We start from the raw sequence: 15,242 nt of genomic DNA, 5'->3' as shown, positions 1-15,242 counted from the left end.
CATTTATAGCTTTGACTAAAATAATTTTTAACGTTTGACAAACACATTCTGTTGGTGAAGCTGTAAGGCAACAAGGCACTATCATATATGGGAATATGAACTGGCTCAACCTGTGTGGAGGAGAATCTGACACTTTTCACTAAAGTAAAATTTTACTTTACTATTTTACAATTTTACTAAAGTGAAATTACATATAAATTTACTCTATGACCCAGCAATCCCACTTCTAAAAATCTATCCCAATGGTATAATGGTATAAATACAAAAAAGGCACATACACAAGACTATTCATTATAGCATCATATAACACTGGAAGCAACCTAAATGACCACCAGCATGAGACTGGTTGAATAACCCATGGACCATCCATCCAATGGAGTACTATGCTATCGCTACAGAGAATAAGGATGACCTATATGTACTACTACAAGTGATCTCTTTAGAGGGTATAAAATGAGAAAAGTAAAGGACAGAAAAGTGCACACAGAATGTTATCATTTCTCTGAAAGGTTGGTGAGGGGAAGTGTGAATATACTTACGTGTTTACCTTTTTTCTAATGAAATTAAAAATGAAAAAAAAATTTTTAAACTAGCTACCTACAGAAGAGGGAAGGAACAGGGTGGTGTGGGAAGGATAGAAGTTAGACTTTTCTGAATATACCTTTTTTTGTAGATTTGGCTTTGAAACCATAGAAGTTTTTAATATAATTATAAAACAAAATTTTTAAAAAGCAATCCCAAAAGATTGAAAGAGGAAAAAAAAACACTATGAATTGAGTTGGTGACACAACCACAGAGAAACTATTTCTAGTGGTTTTAAAACAGTAACTACTATATATTCCTAATGTGATATACTCTAAGGACAAAAAGAACCGCCGGGCTTCCCTGGTGGCGCAGTGGTTGAGAGTCCGCCTGCCGATGCAGGGGACACGGGTTCGTGCCCCAGTCCGGGAAGATCCCACATGCCGTGGAGCGGCTGGGCCCGTGAGCTATGGCTGCTGGGCCTGCGCATCCGGAGCCTGTGCTCCTCAATGGAAGAGGCCACAACAGTGAGAGGCCCGCGTACCGCAAAAAAAAAAAAAAAAAGAATCGCCAAATAGAAAAAAAAACCCAAAAACCTGTTTTCAGTACATATTATTGGTGGTAATGTTGGTATTGCTGTTGCGTTTTTGGATATTGTGGGATAAAGCAGAAAGAGTACTTCTCTTGGTGTCACTGGAAATCAGGACTTTCGACATGAGTGGTAAGAGATTCAGATGTAAGAATAATGAGGTTAAATTAAAATGCTATGGTCTTGAATTGTAAATACCAATGTGAACATGTGATGTAGTTACCTTAAACACACACACACACACACACACACACTCTCTCTCTCTCTCTCTCGCTCGCTTCCTAGTTCTGACCCCTGGAGAAGCCTAGAAATAACCTAGTAGCAAAAAAAAAAAAAAAAAGTTCTAAAACCCAGACTCTAATCTCTAACACCATTTCCCACCAAAAGGAAGCAAGACTCCTTAGAGGAACAGCAGAAAACAGGTCTGAAGCAGGAAACATGCAAGATGAGTCTGCAACATCTCATCATACCAAAAGGCAAGGGAGCTACTAAAAACTACTGAGATTCTGTCAAAAGGACTCTAGAAATTAACTTAAAGAAGCTTCCGCTAGACAAAGATAGGGCAAAGTAACATCAATGAGGATAACTACAGTAGAGTGAAATATAGCAAACAAGTTTAAATCTATGCATTTCAAGTGATAGAAAAGAATCAGTCACCTTGGGAAAATGCTAGGAAACTAACTCAGTCTGAAAAATGAATAAACTGAATCAAATATTTATTCTGCCTTTCCTATATGAACTGCACCTTGGGGTAACCAAATAATTGATATGCAGAAGTTTTTCTTTATAGAAGTATTCTAGCTAATATCAAGAAGAAATGATGGAAATAAAATATCACCATTTTATAGCCCCTAATAAATTAATGGATCAAAAAGAGATAACCAGACATACTTTACTTCAAAATAATCTAGCACTAGGAGGCAGAGGAGCGTTATGGTCAGTTATCTATAAACGGAACTAAGAAAGCCATAAATTAGTAAGTGCTGAAACTGAGTGGTGGGCATTTGGGGGCTCATTATACTATTCTCTCTCCTATTATAATGTTTAAATGTTTCCAAAATAAAAAATTTAAATAATTTTAGCACTCAGAAAAAAAGGAATGAAGTTATATTAAAAAGACAAGATGTGAACACTGATACCAGCTAAACAGATAAATATAAATGGGGTAAATCTTTTCTAAAACTGAATAAAATTTTTAGTTATTGGTGAAAGAGGAGGCATAAAATATTCTTAAATGCTATTATCATTTTAATTATTTACATGCTCATCTTATCTCTCTTAGTAGACTTTAAGCTTCTTTTCTCCCAACCAGTAAGAGGAATAGTGCTTTGCACATACCAGGATCACAAACCTTCCAATAAATTCAGTAAAATATACAACACATGATCCTAACATACTCACAGAGGAAAAGCAAATACTTTGTCTTTTAAAAAAAAAACAACAACAACTATAAAAAGGAACACTTGCTTTCTTTTGACATTTTTTTTTAACTCTAGGTTCTTCAGACAAGAGTGTCCCATCCACTCCAAACAATATTAATGACAGCTGCCATTTACTAAACGGTCATTTTTCTGCTGAGGGCTAGACATAAGGTTACTTTTAATCCTCACAACAACACTAGAGGTGAATTTATTCACTTCCTTTGATAAATTAAAAAACTGAGGCTCAGAAACTTAGAACTCAGATGGGGATCGTGCGAGTTTGTGGGGACTCAAACCCTAGCGTCCCCGAGGCCCACATCCCCCTCGCTCCTCCCACGCCCTGGAGTACAAGAACTGTTTGCTTGAAGTCAAACAGCATCTTTTCTCTAGATTGGTTTCCTTCCTCCTATTTATTCATACAGTCTAGGCGAGATCAATGCAACATCCCTGAAACCTTTCCTGTGACTAAAGTGAGTTCAGAAGTTTATTTTTTCTCTTCCTAAATCTAACATGGACAAATTTCCCCTCAGCAACTTGGCCAGCCCACTTGAAATCTTACTCATCTAACCAAGCACACACACTCACTACCGCGCCCTTAAAGATTTCTTCCTTTCTCACCAGACTAAAATGCCTTCTCCCAATTGTAACTTTTCACTTTTCCTCAGAAAAGCAAACACATTATATAACCAGTCCTCACCTTCCAAACACTCATTTATAATATAACTTTGCTAACCTTGGCAAGTCATCTTCGATTTTTCTCTCACCTCTTACATATAATTTGTCACCAGGTCTTGTCAATTCTCCCTAAAATCTCTCTCAAAGTCATCCTTTTTCTTTTGAAAACTAAAACCTCACTTTGGACCTTGATCTTCTGCAGTATAAACTATAACACTTCCATAAACCAGTGGTCTCCAATTTTTTTCCATGCATTCCTCCCTATCAGTAAAAAAATTTGAGCATACATTTGATATATGTATTTTTATTCATAAATTATAAGAATGTCTTACTACACTCATCTATAGTATATTATTAGAAAACACAAAAACAAATTTTGAAGATTGATATAGAAACAAATATAGGTTCTAATATATTTTTTTCACACCCCCATGGATCATATGCTGCACAACCCAGAGATATCACTATTCTAAACTACTGCTGCCAGAGTAATCTTCCAAAAACCTAAGTCTGATCATACTACATTCCCAACTCAATCCTTCAATGGCATGAGGTCCCAGTAACACAAACCTGCTTTTTCAACTTCATCACCTATACTCTTTTTCCACATATTCTGTATTTCAGCTATACCTGTAATCTCCCTCTTTTACACACACAGTTCCTTTCATCTGGAATGTCCTTATGCCTGAAATACATAACAGTATCTCTAAGAGAAAAATACTTTTTTTTGTTTGTTTTGTTTTGGTTTTGGCTGCACCATGCCGCATGTGCGGTCTTAGTTCCCCAACCAGGGATCGAAACTGTGCCCCCTGCGTTAGAAGCATGGAGTCTTAACCACTGGACCACCAAGGAAATCCCAAAAATGCATTCTAACTGCCATAACCAAATTACAAATACACTTTTGGGATGTAACCTACCTTTTCTATAAGAACTCATATATTTTGAGCATATATTTTGTTACTGCCTTTATTTGGCTCCTTTTCAAGTCCATACTTAGAAATACTTAGAAAGAATGGGTATGGATTTCAATTCAAGTAGAGGAGACCAACTTTGCTTTGTTTCCTTTGGTTTACTTCCTTGTTTATCTTTCCATTTTAGAACAAAATCCTTTTAAGCAAAAAGTATGTTTCAAATCCAGAGATTAGTTCCCCCTAGGGCCAGGTAAAAGGCTGAACCTTTTGCAACCCGCAAGAATTCCAGCCAGGAACTTACACACAGATTTAACAGCCTGAATAAAAACATGTTTTCCTACAGCAATACTCCAGGTTTTTCTCTTCCCTGTTTCAACCTTCCTATCTGCTGTGCAAACCCCTCCAAGTTGACTGCAATGACTCAGATTAGAACGATGGAGTTGCAGCAAAACATTTTCCAGAAAAGTCATGAAAATTCAAGGGACTGCCTCTGGGTACTAATAATGGGGAGCTCAGTCTCCAGCAAGACTTCTGTTCCACCACCCCAAGTCTTTGTACTCTCTTCTGTGGAGACTGGGAGGGGAGCGCCGTGGTGGAAAGAGGAAAAAGAGGCAGGGGAGGGCCCTGGAGAGGAAGTCACATTTCAACTCCCTAGTCTTATCCCAGACAGAAGGAAGATATGTCAGTTGTGCTACACGACAGGCCTCAAGAAGAAGCCAGCCTGTGGTGCATTTTGGTAATGGAATCTTTTAACGGGCTATCCAAACAAAGCCTGGAGCACAGCAATCTCAAAAAGCCAAGGCTGCTTCTCTGTATCAGAAAACAACGATGGGCTTATCCCCATTTCCAAATCATAAAACCGCTGTTCTTCCTCCAGAAATCCCTCCTCCCTTCTCCAAATCTCACTTTTCTTTCAGTTCCAGTTTCACCCTCTTCTGAGAGCCTATCTCTGTCTACTCTGATCTTTCGGTTTCTACACGACTCATGTGGGCCAAATCATAACCACAATGAGATATCTTTACACAGAGTGGTGCAATTGCTTTGGAAAACAGTTTAACAGTTCCTTAAAAAGGGTTACCATATGATCTAGCAATTCCACTCCTAGGTATATACCCAAGAGAAATGAAAACATATGTCCAAACAAAATGTTCACATCAACATTATTCCTAACAGTGAAAAAGTGGAAACAACCCAAATACCTAACAACTGATGGATGAATAAAATGTGGTTTAACCATACAATGAAATATTATTCAATGATAAAAAGTAATGAAATGCTCATATATGCTATATCATGAATAAACTTGGGAACCATTATGTTTAGGGAAAGACAAAGGATTATATTTTATATGATTCCATTTATATGAAATGCCCAGAATTGACAAATCTATAGCAACAATAAGTAGGTTAGTGCTTGCCTAGGGCTGAGAGGGTTTGGGGGGAATGGGGAGTGACCACTAATGGGTAGGGGGTTTCTTTCTGGAGTGATGAAAATGTTCTGGATTTGGATGGTGGTATTTGGAGTATACTGAAAACCATTTAATATATATATAACCATTATATACTGTAAGAGAATAAGTGTTATACTATAGTTTATTTAATAAAGTTGCTTGCAGATTACCACAGCCTACGAGGCCCTGCTCAGGGCCCCAGTCTCTCTCTGACCTCACCCCAGCCCCCCTGCCATCAGTCACCACCCAAACCCACTATCAGTTTCTGGAATCCGTCTAGGGTTTTCTTGCCTCGAGGCCTCGGTATGTGCTCCACTCTGCCTGGAGTGAAGTCTTGTGCGTTTCTTTACATGGCTAATGACTTCTCATCCTTTAAGTCTCAGCTCAAATGTCATCTCCACAGTAAGCCCTCCCTCACTACTCTCATCTAAAATAGGACAGCCGCTCCCACCATCCTCTCTCAGCATCTTGTGTTTATAGCACATCCACGTAGCTTTACGTGAACTGATTTTTTTTTCACGTGAACTGATTTTTTTTAATCTGTCAGGTCCACCAGATTGTAAACTCCATGAAAATAGGAATAAATATGATTCCCACTAAGTCCCAATGTCTAACAATTCCTGGCATTTTAGTGTGCATTAGGTGGTAATTAACGTTTTCAGTTCCCTAACGTGTCCCGGCTTCACACCTACTGCACCCCCTACTGAGACGACGACCACCACAGCCACCACCACCGTCACCGCCATCACCATGGCTTCTACTCCCTCTGCCACCATTCTTACCCCTTTCACGCCCTTACTCATCTCTCCTGTCTCAACTGAAACATCATCTTGAGGAAGCATTCTTTCCTTGGAAGCCCTCCTTAGGAGACAGTCTCTCGTTCACTTACTCACCTATTCATCACGGGCTCCATCTCCACTATAGCAATGATCTTACTGTCCGACACTCAGGTTTCCTGGTGGGGAGGGGACTTGGAGGGAGTTGGTTTTGTTTTACACTCCTGTCTCACTACTACTTTGGAGAGCCTGAAAGGAAAATCTTTTCATTTTTGTGTCCCTAGTACTTAGCATACTACCGGGCACATAACATAGTACTGAAGACAGGTATACAGGCAGAATAAATGCAGAATAAACACCACCACAAAATCAAATCAGCTGCCCTGTCCTGTCTGTATGCCTTCAAATTTTGAGTATGCTTCTCTCCAAGTCCATAAATGTCAGGTTTCTTCAAACTCACTTAGAATACTTCCTTCAATTACTTACAATCCACTTCCTGCCCTTGGCGCCTGGAAACAACTTCTAGGATGTCACCACAAGCAATATTAAACTGCCACAGTTTCCTGCTGTGTGTCTACATTATCAGTTAAATTGCTTCATATTAACCACATTCCAGTCCACTGGGATCACTCAAACACTAAATAAGATTTAAACATACCTGTTGAAGACTGGCAGTTACCATTGCTCCTTTTATCTCTCTAGATAAATAAATGTCTGTTCAGGTTTAAGGTTTAGGAGCTTTCCAGAGTGCTACCTGCATACTGGTGACCTTATCTTTCCTTTGTCAAGTAGATGTTTGGTCTGAGGCAAAACAAGTTCCCTTTATTAAAATGAACATGAACAAAATACTCTTCAGAAAAAATAAGGAACTGCTGCCTAGACCTGGGCAATTTGGCTTAAAAACTTAACACTTAAACACTCTTCCTCCTCAAGAGTTCAAATAGCAAACTGTTATCTTTTAGCTCTATGTACATTCAACCCAGAGCCTTTAGTTAGGAACTTAATTCATTTTTCTTTCATTCATTTTTTTCTTTCTTAAAAGCATTCCATAAACTCCTCCTAAACAACATTATGTGTCAGGTACTGGGTTTGACACAGGGAACTCAAAAGACAAATAAGACAGTCCCTGCTCTCAAGAAGTTTATGTCGGGCTTAGTATAGGAGACACACAAGGAACTGGATTTAGTGCTACAACAGTGATAAACACAGGGAGCCACAGAAACGGATGAAGGACACCTGGCCTAGGTGGCGGGAGAGGGTGCACATATGAAGGACACCTGGCCTATGCTGGGGGGGGTCCACAGATGAAGGACACCTGGCCTATGCTGGGGGGTCCACAGATGAAGGACACCTGGCCTGTGCTGGGGGGTGTCCACAGATGAAGGACACCTGGCCTATGCTGGGGGAGCGGGGGTCCACAGATGAAGGACACCTGGCCTAGGTGGGGGAAGAGGGGGCACAGATGAAGGACACTGCCCTAGGTTGGGGATAAGGGGGCATGGATGAAGGACACCTGGCTTAGGCTGAGGAGGGGTGGGGGCAGGGCACTGTCATCAGGGTAGGATTCCTCAGGATGGCATCTGATCTAAGGCCTATAAACCCCCATTCTCTCATTTGAAAAATGTAGCTAACAGTAGCTACATCATTGGACAGTTGTGAGGATTTGATAAAATGGTTCACATAAAGCACTACCACCATGCCTGACACAGAGATTGTGTTCAACCAGCCTTAGCTTAAAAGGAAAGTCTGAACAAGCACTGAACCTCAACACCTGTGCCTAGCAACTCACCTGCTTTACTACTGATCACATGACACCAGCTTCACAATTACACAGAGAATTGTTTTTAATCAGTTTTTATGTTTTAATGAGAGAATGTTGAGTCCTGCTCTGCATGTTCAGTCTAATTCCTGGATCATCGAAACCTTTTTCTCCATTACCTGAAACTCACAGTTCTCTAACATTTCTGGTATAAAATATAGAAGTTTTCTTAGACTTTTGATAGAGAAGGTGTAAAAGAAACTAACAATTACCGACTTTTTAATATGGGCCCAGCAGTCATGTTGATACTGTGTTTATTGCACATAATGACCCTGCAACATATAGTCTTCCCCATTTTACCCTCAGAGCAACTGAGGCAGAAAGAGGTATTTTGTACAAAGTTTCCGAGTCAGCAGACAAAAGAACCGGAATAGGAATCCAAATCTGATTCCACATTGTTAGCCTGACTGGACCACACAATATCAGAGATGAGGAGAGAAAGCACAGGCGGCCAGAGCGCTCTCCTGCTCAGAGGGGCACCCCATGCTCTCCTCCCCCACCCCCAAGACTGTCCTACACAATAGAGCCTGCACACTTAGACTACACCTCAGCCGGGTGAACACCTTGAGCTCAGTCTGTTCTTTCCTGTCAGGATGGAACAGACGGTCAGTAGTAATCAAAGCCCTGTTTCCCCCCAAAATTAAGGCAGCGCCGAAGAAGATGGCTTCCTCACCACCTGTCCATCCTCATTCCTACCTGCAGGCAGAAGCTACATAGTCAACAGTCACCATAAATCACAACTACTTCTCATAATTTCTCTCTTCATACTCTTTCAGCCTCACCACAAGCTAACATAATTCCCATGTCTAAGTTTTTATCACCGAGCAGTCTAGTTTCAAGATCAAGAAGGCTATTCTTTATACTAATTTGCTTAACAGAATTTCATGCATTAGTATAAGTTCTCTTGCCCAAGCGCTCAGATAAACAGATGGGCTCCACAAAACACTCTTAAGGTACGTATTTGTCAACCTGCAACGTGCAAGACAGAGACCTGATGCCTAGTCATCTGAACTTCCACTTGGATTTTCATGCTGATTCTGACACTGACTTGCCTCATATCTGGCAAGTTTCTGAACGTCTCTGTAACAAGAAAGGTAAGCATCCTCACAAGTATACTCTGCAACTCTATGGTGGCTTTTGTGAAGTGTTTCTAAGTGCTATTGAAATCCCAAGTTTCCAACTCTTACTTGGAAGCAGGAGCTAAACTTGGAGTGCCTCTTTAATCCCAATGCTTCACACACTACATCTTTTTACCTCCCAAGCTTCTTAAGCTCTTATTTGGAGCATGCTTGCTTCTTTTCCCCCTCATTTCCACAAAAATCAAGAATTAACAGTGTACTCATCCAACTCTTCCATTTTCATTATCATAAGCAAACTTTTCTAGTCTCCCGGCTGCTGCAGCCTGTTTAAAATACATTTTGTGAATGGAGGGCCTAAGCCGGTCAGGGGTCTACAAGGCTGGGCAAAGTTAACACTGCATGGACATCGAAGGGACAAGAGATGCAATGCTTGAATAATTATTAGATTTCACCCATAAGGCCCTTCCCCTTTCAAACTTCCCTAGCATAATTCTCAAAATGCTGAAGTAAACACATGTCTCAGACTTTCTTGTAAGCGGGTTTAAAGTATCCTATGAAAGCTGTTTTAAGGAAAAGCCTGTGCTGCTAACAGGGTTTTTAAGTGCCGTTAAACAATTCTATTACTCATAGAGAAAAAGTGAACATTTGTTAGTGATTAGAGATAAGGCATCTCATGTTCTGGAACTGAGGAAGGGAGAGGCCAAAAGAGGACCTGGCTGGGAGGGGAGATAGAGTTCAAACCAACACACCCAAATGGGACTGCATAAAAGTTGCACTTTCCAAAGTCAACTTCTAGGTCTAGAAAGAGGGCAACAATGTTTCAATGGGTTCCCAAGTCAGATGTATCAACATTTTCCCGGGAAAACTAACCCCTCACCAGGGAGTCCAGATGAATGAATGAGTGAGGGAATTTGCCAGATTGAATTACAAAACCTTTCCAACGATTATCAAGATCAGGTGCTCGGTTACAGCACAGAGGTATCTTCCCTCACAGCCTTTGGCCCTCGCTGTGGGGAGACTTGCAAAGATAGAAGGGGGAAACAGGAGCAGAGAGAAAAGGGCCTTCCTCCCCGGGCCATCCAGACCTTCAGTCCTTGAGTGGCCCCTCCCTCTGAAAATCTCACGCGACTTTTATGGGGGCCCGCAGGCCTCAAGCAGCCAGGACCTGCCCGACTCTCAGGGGCACCCCAAACACCCATTTGGGGAGTTGCTTCTAGAGATTTCTCGCCCTCCCCCCAACAGTTGTGTGACCGTTTTCAGAGGCTCTCTGTAACCCCGGGGAGGGAGCCACCTTGTAATCTCAGCTGTTCCCGCCCTCAGGTGAGGAGGGGACAACTGACCACCAGCGCCCTTCCACCCCGCGCGCACCCCGCCCCCGCGCCTCCCTGGATCGTCATGGCAACCGTCCCCCTCCCCGCGTGACGCCGGCACGCGGGGAGCCCCTTGGGCCCCGGCAACAAGTCCCCCGCGCGGCCCGAGGCCTGCAGCCCTTGCCCTGCAGCCCTTGCCCGGCCTCGCCGCCCCTCGCCCGGCCCGGCTCCGCCCGGCCCGGCCGCACTCACTTGATCCTGGAGCCCATGGTCCCCGGGCCTCCTCATGGACCCGCGGGCCCCGCTCGGCGCTGCGCTGCCCGCCCGCCCGCGGCCGACCGGCCTCCCTCCGGCGTTCTCCCCGCCCCTTCCTCCCTTCCCTCAGGCTGGGGCCCGCCCGCTCGAGGCTCGCTCCCCGCCGCCGCCGCCGCCTCCCGGGGTTAATGCACTCGCTTCAGCCCGGCGAACGCCATGGTCGCCGGCGCGCGTGCCCGGCGCGCGCCGCCCCCTCCGCCTCTCACACCGCCGCCCCCTCCCGCCCGCACCGCCGCCGCCCGTGGGGGCTGCCGGGAAGTGTAGTCCGCTCGCGGGAGGCAGTGCCGCGTGAGGGCGGTGGACTCCCGGAGCTCGGTGCGTGGTGCTTTCCGGGTGCAGGCCCCTAAAGACCTCCCTTCCCACTGTTCTCCTATAGAAACCAACACCTACAACCCCTCTGAAAAGATCTTCATCCCACAGAGATCCCCAAGCTCACCTGAAGAAACCTTTACCCATTCCTCTCCTGTGGAGTCCTCCCACCCAGTGGCTCTGGCGTAGAGATAATCTGTCTCCCATTCAGGCCTCCAGGAAGACACAACTTTTTCCTTTGAAAATCCCATACCTTTCAGTAAGTTCCTTAAGGGAGCCATAGCCCCTCTTCTCTGTCACACCAGCCACTTCCCCAACATGATTCTTGATGGACCCCCTTAGGCCTTAAACCTCTTAGACCTTTAAGGAGACCTCACATCCCCACAGGAAAGCCACCTGAGGGCTTCATAGGACCCATTTAGTGGCTCTGCTTTGCCCTACCCTTGAGGATCTCTGCCTCCCTTTGTTAGCCATTTGGGGGGCTCCAGTAGAGAAATCTCATGTCACCATAACAGTCCCTGATAGAGACTAAGTCAAGGCAAATGAAGGTACTTGAGAGCCAAGATCACCAACCTGCTCCCCCTTGGGGCTCATTTTAATGAAAGCCCCAATATCATCCCCTCTAGGCCTGGAGGAATCACAAAGGCAGCAGTAATGATCACTACCATTAGCTACTGTTCAGTGTATGCGTGAGTGAGTGCCCTCTCTGAAGCAGGCACTCTATTTCCCCTACATGGTTAGAACCAATGCTCACAATAATCTTGTGAGTTTACCCCCTCTTTTCACAAAGAGGAAACTGAGGCATGTGTTCAAGGTTACATAGCTAGCAACTGGTGGAGTGGAGATTAGCATCCGGGCTGAATAATTCCAGACATGTGACATAGTTATGCTTTAGGATGGCACCTTTGGCCACAAGTCAGAAGACACTGTAGGTTCATGGTTCACTTTTGAAATTAGGCTTTTCTTCTCTTTTTTACACTTTTCTGTTCTGAAATTCCATTCATCTCTTCTAACATTTTAGCTCTTATAAAATCATGGAGTGGCTCCCCACCCCACAGTCACTACAGTAACTAGTCCCAGCCAGGCAGGGAGCAGAAGAAGCAAGAACTCCTTTTGGAGTTACATTCTGGATAAAGATAATGTCTCTCTTTTACCTATGCCCTGAGGTTGTTGAAGGCATAGAATGAATTCAGACAAACAAACAAAAATTTAAAATGTCCAAACTTCCATTTTGAATTCAAAGTCTTTGGCATCCAGACACCAACACTGACTTACAAACAACCCCAAGAGCAAAGCTCTGCTAGACAGGCAGGGCCTCTGTGGTGTTTAGTCACCTAGTTTCCTATGAACCCTGTCCAAGGAACAGTTGTTATCAAGATCTTGCCTGGAATGAGCAGCCAGTTCAAAAGCTCTGAGCTGGAGACTATAAATAAAACAGTTATTTGGTGGAGGGCAAAGCTGGCTGCTTTTCAAAGGAGGTTGTAGCCATTAAGGCCACAAAAATGTCTGAGTGCCTGCTGGGTGGTGGTCGTGGTGGTGGTGGTGTGTGTGTGTATGACAGAGGGGGAGAGTGGATGGGGAGGGCTATATATCTGTCCAGGTGGCCTCTGAGACTGCAGGGTGGTCTGGGGAGAACGCATTGAACTGGGAGTTAGGAGCCTGGCTTCTAATGCTAACTCCATCACTGACTAGCAGAGAGATTTTAAGCAAATGGTTAGACAATCGTCTGCTTCAGTGTCCTCCTCAGTAGAATGGTTAGAGAGCTCAAGGAGGAGCTCACATCATAAGAGAGAGTGTGATGGAGGAATTAAGAGGGCAGGCTCTGGAGCCAGACTGCCTGGGTTCAAATCTCAGCTCTGTCTCTTACTAAATATGTGCCCTCGGGTAAGTTATTGCCTTTCTCTGTGCCTCAGGTTCTTTGTCTGTAAAATGGAAATTATGGTAATGGCTCTATCTTACTGAGGTGGCATGGAAATTAAATGAGTTAATGACACAAAGTACGTAAACAGTGACTAATATATAGTAAGCACTCAAAAATTATCAGCAACTATTTTATGCAAGACACTTAGCCCAGTTTGGCTTTTATTATTAATAATAATATTCTTCATCATAAATAGTCCTGCACTTGAATTCAGTGGCTGAAAAAAATAGAAGTTTATTTCTCTTTCACATAAGGTCAGGAGATGAGCATTCCAGAGCTGGTATGACAATTCCATAAATCATACTCTAAGATTTGAAGGCATATCGGCAGGATGGGGCAGCTGATTTGGTCTTGGGTTGGTGTTTATCTGCATTAGGTTGTAAACATGTCTTCTGTTCCTCAGACTGTGACCCCTTTGAGGTTGGTTAGCCAGAATTCTACCTTATTGCTCCCCTATTCTCCAGATGCAGCTTCCACCTCATGGTCCAAGATGGCTGCTTGAACTACCTTGCCTTCTAATCTGCGGCCAAGCCAAAGGAAAGGAAGACGGTCATACCCGACCCCAAGCCCTAATCTTTAAGTACATTTCCCTGGAGTTGCACCTACTGCTCCATTGACATTCCATGGGTAAGAACTTAGTTATACAACCACATCTCACTAGGAAATATAGCCTTTATTTTAGAAATCATGTGCACAGCTGAAGCCGGGGTGGGTGGTGTGTTTCCAGGGAAGAAGGGGAGTACAGACATTGCAATCTCAGCCAAGCCATGCTTGGCTATGTGGCCTTGGACAAGCCCCTGACTTTCTCTGGCCCTCAGTTTCCCTATATCCAAAGTAAGAGATTCAGGCCAGCTGACCTCTCTCCAAAGTCCTTTTCAGTTCCAAAATTCTCTAAGCAGTAGCTTACTGTTTTATAATTCTTTTACACCTAGGTGAATCTGATGTCATTCAAACAAAAGGAGACCTCTCAGCCAAGTACATGGCAGAATCAACTGTTGAAATTAAAACCTGCTGGTGATGAGAAGGGGTTTAGGAACTTTACCTTCTAGACTATTGTCAAAATAGGCTAACTAAGCACATCTAGCAGAGAAAAAGTCCAACAGTGTGTGTGATACCACCCATGCAGACACTGATGTGCCTGGGTTTCCAAGCTGGCTCTCACTCCTCTGTACCTGTTTGGTTTTTCTGCTTAGGATTTAAAGGATTGTGTCTATTGAGGGGAGAAGAGCAACCCCAAGGAGTTTTAATACCCAACTAATGATACAGTATGAAACGGCAGGACTGCTGGGCCAGTGGTCTATTATTCCTAGTATACTTAGCTGTGATTATATATATTTTTTAATTGAGATATAATTTACATGTCATAAAATTCACCATTTTAATGTGTACAATTCAGTGCTTGTTAGCATAGTCACAAAGTTGTGCAACTACCACCAATGTCTAATTCTAGAACAATTCATCCCAGAAAGATACCCTGCACCCATTAACAGTCACTCACCTTTCCTGCCGCCCCACCCCCACCCCCGAGCCCCTGGCAACCATGAATCCACTTTCTGCCTGTGTGGATTTGCCTATTCATACAAGTGAAATCATTTAATAATATGGCCTTTCTGTCTGGCTTCTTGTACTTAATATAATATTTTCAAAGTTCATCCATGTACCATCTATCAGTACTTCATTCTTTTTTATTGTGTAATAATATTCTATTGTATAGATAGGCCACATTTTGTTTGTGCACAATTGTTATTGATGGATATTAGGGTTGTTTCCACTTTTTGGCGATTATGATTCCTATGACTATTTTTGTGTGGACATATGTTTTTAATTCTCTTGGGTGTTGTGGTTATATTCTGCAGGAAGAATCCACAGCTCAATTAAGTAGGGGTGCTGCTCCCCTCACCCAAAAAATGAGGGTTATGTAATGAGGTAAATTTGGGATATGCAGAATCATACCAAGTTAAATGGGTTTCTTTACTGAACTTCTCGTGAACTTTCAGGTTGGCAAAGTGCAGTGTGGATCGCCTAAGAGGTGAATGTAGGCAATACATACCAGTCGTTAAGAGAACCAACTCTGGAATTAGGCAGACCCAACTTGCTAGTTGAGTGAACTTGGAGAAAGTTAAACTCTCTGAGCCTTAGTTTCCT

The 15,242-nt window shown here is 43.2% G+C and overlaps 1 protein-coding gene across 4 annotated transcripts in view; it reads right to left on the bottom strand.

Annotated features, from left to right (window-relative positions):
- Positions 1-10,908, bottom strand: part of DENND1A (DENN domain containing 1A) — a 543,444-nt gene extending 532,536 nt beyond the window's left edge. For all 4 annotated transcript variants that reach the window (XM_060100633.1, XM_060100635.1, XM_060100634.1 and 1 more), the window contains exon 1: positions 10,805-10,908. In XM_060100633.1, the coding sequence (XP_059956616.1) occupies positions 10,805-10,821 (17 nt within the window). In that variant the 5' untranslated portion in view covers positions 10,822-10,908. The remainder of the gene's footprint in view (positions 1-10,804) is intronic.
- Between the last annotated feature and the right edge of the window lie 4,334 nt (positions 10,909-15,242).

Source organism: Mesoplodon densirostris, chromosome 6, assembly GCF_025265405.1.
Source record: "Mesoplodon densirostris isolate mMesDen1 chromosome 6, mMesDen1 primary haplotype, whole genome shotgun sequence".
Lineage (NCBI taxonomy): Eukaryota > Metazoa > Chordata > Mammalia > Artiodactyla > Ziphiidae > Mesoplodon > Mesoplodon densirostris.
Note: the sequence above shows the minus strand (reverse complement) of the source record. Positions and strands in the feature narration are given on the sequence as shown.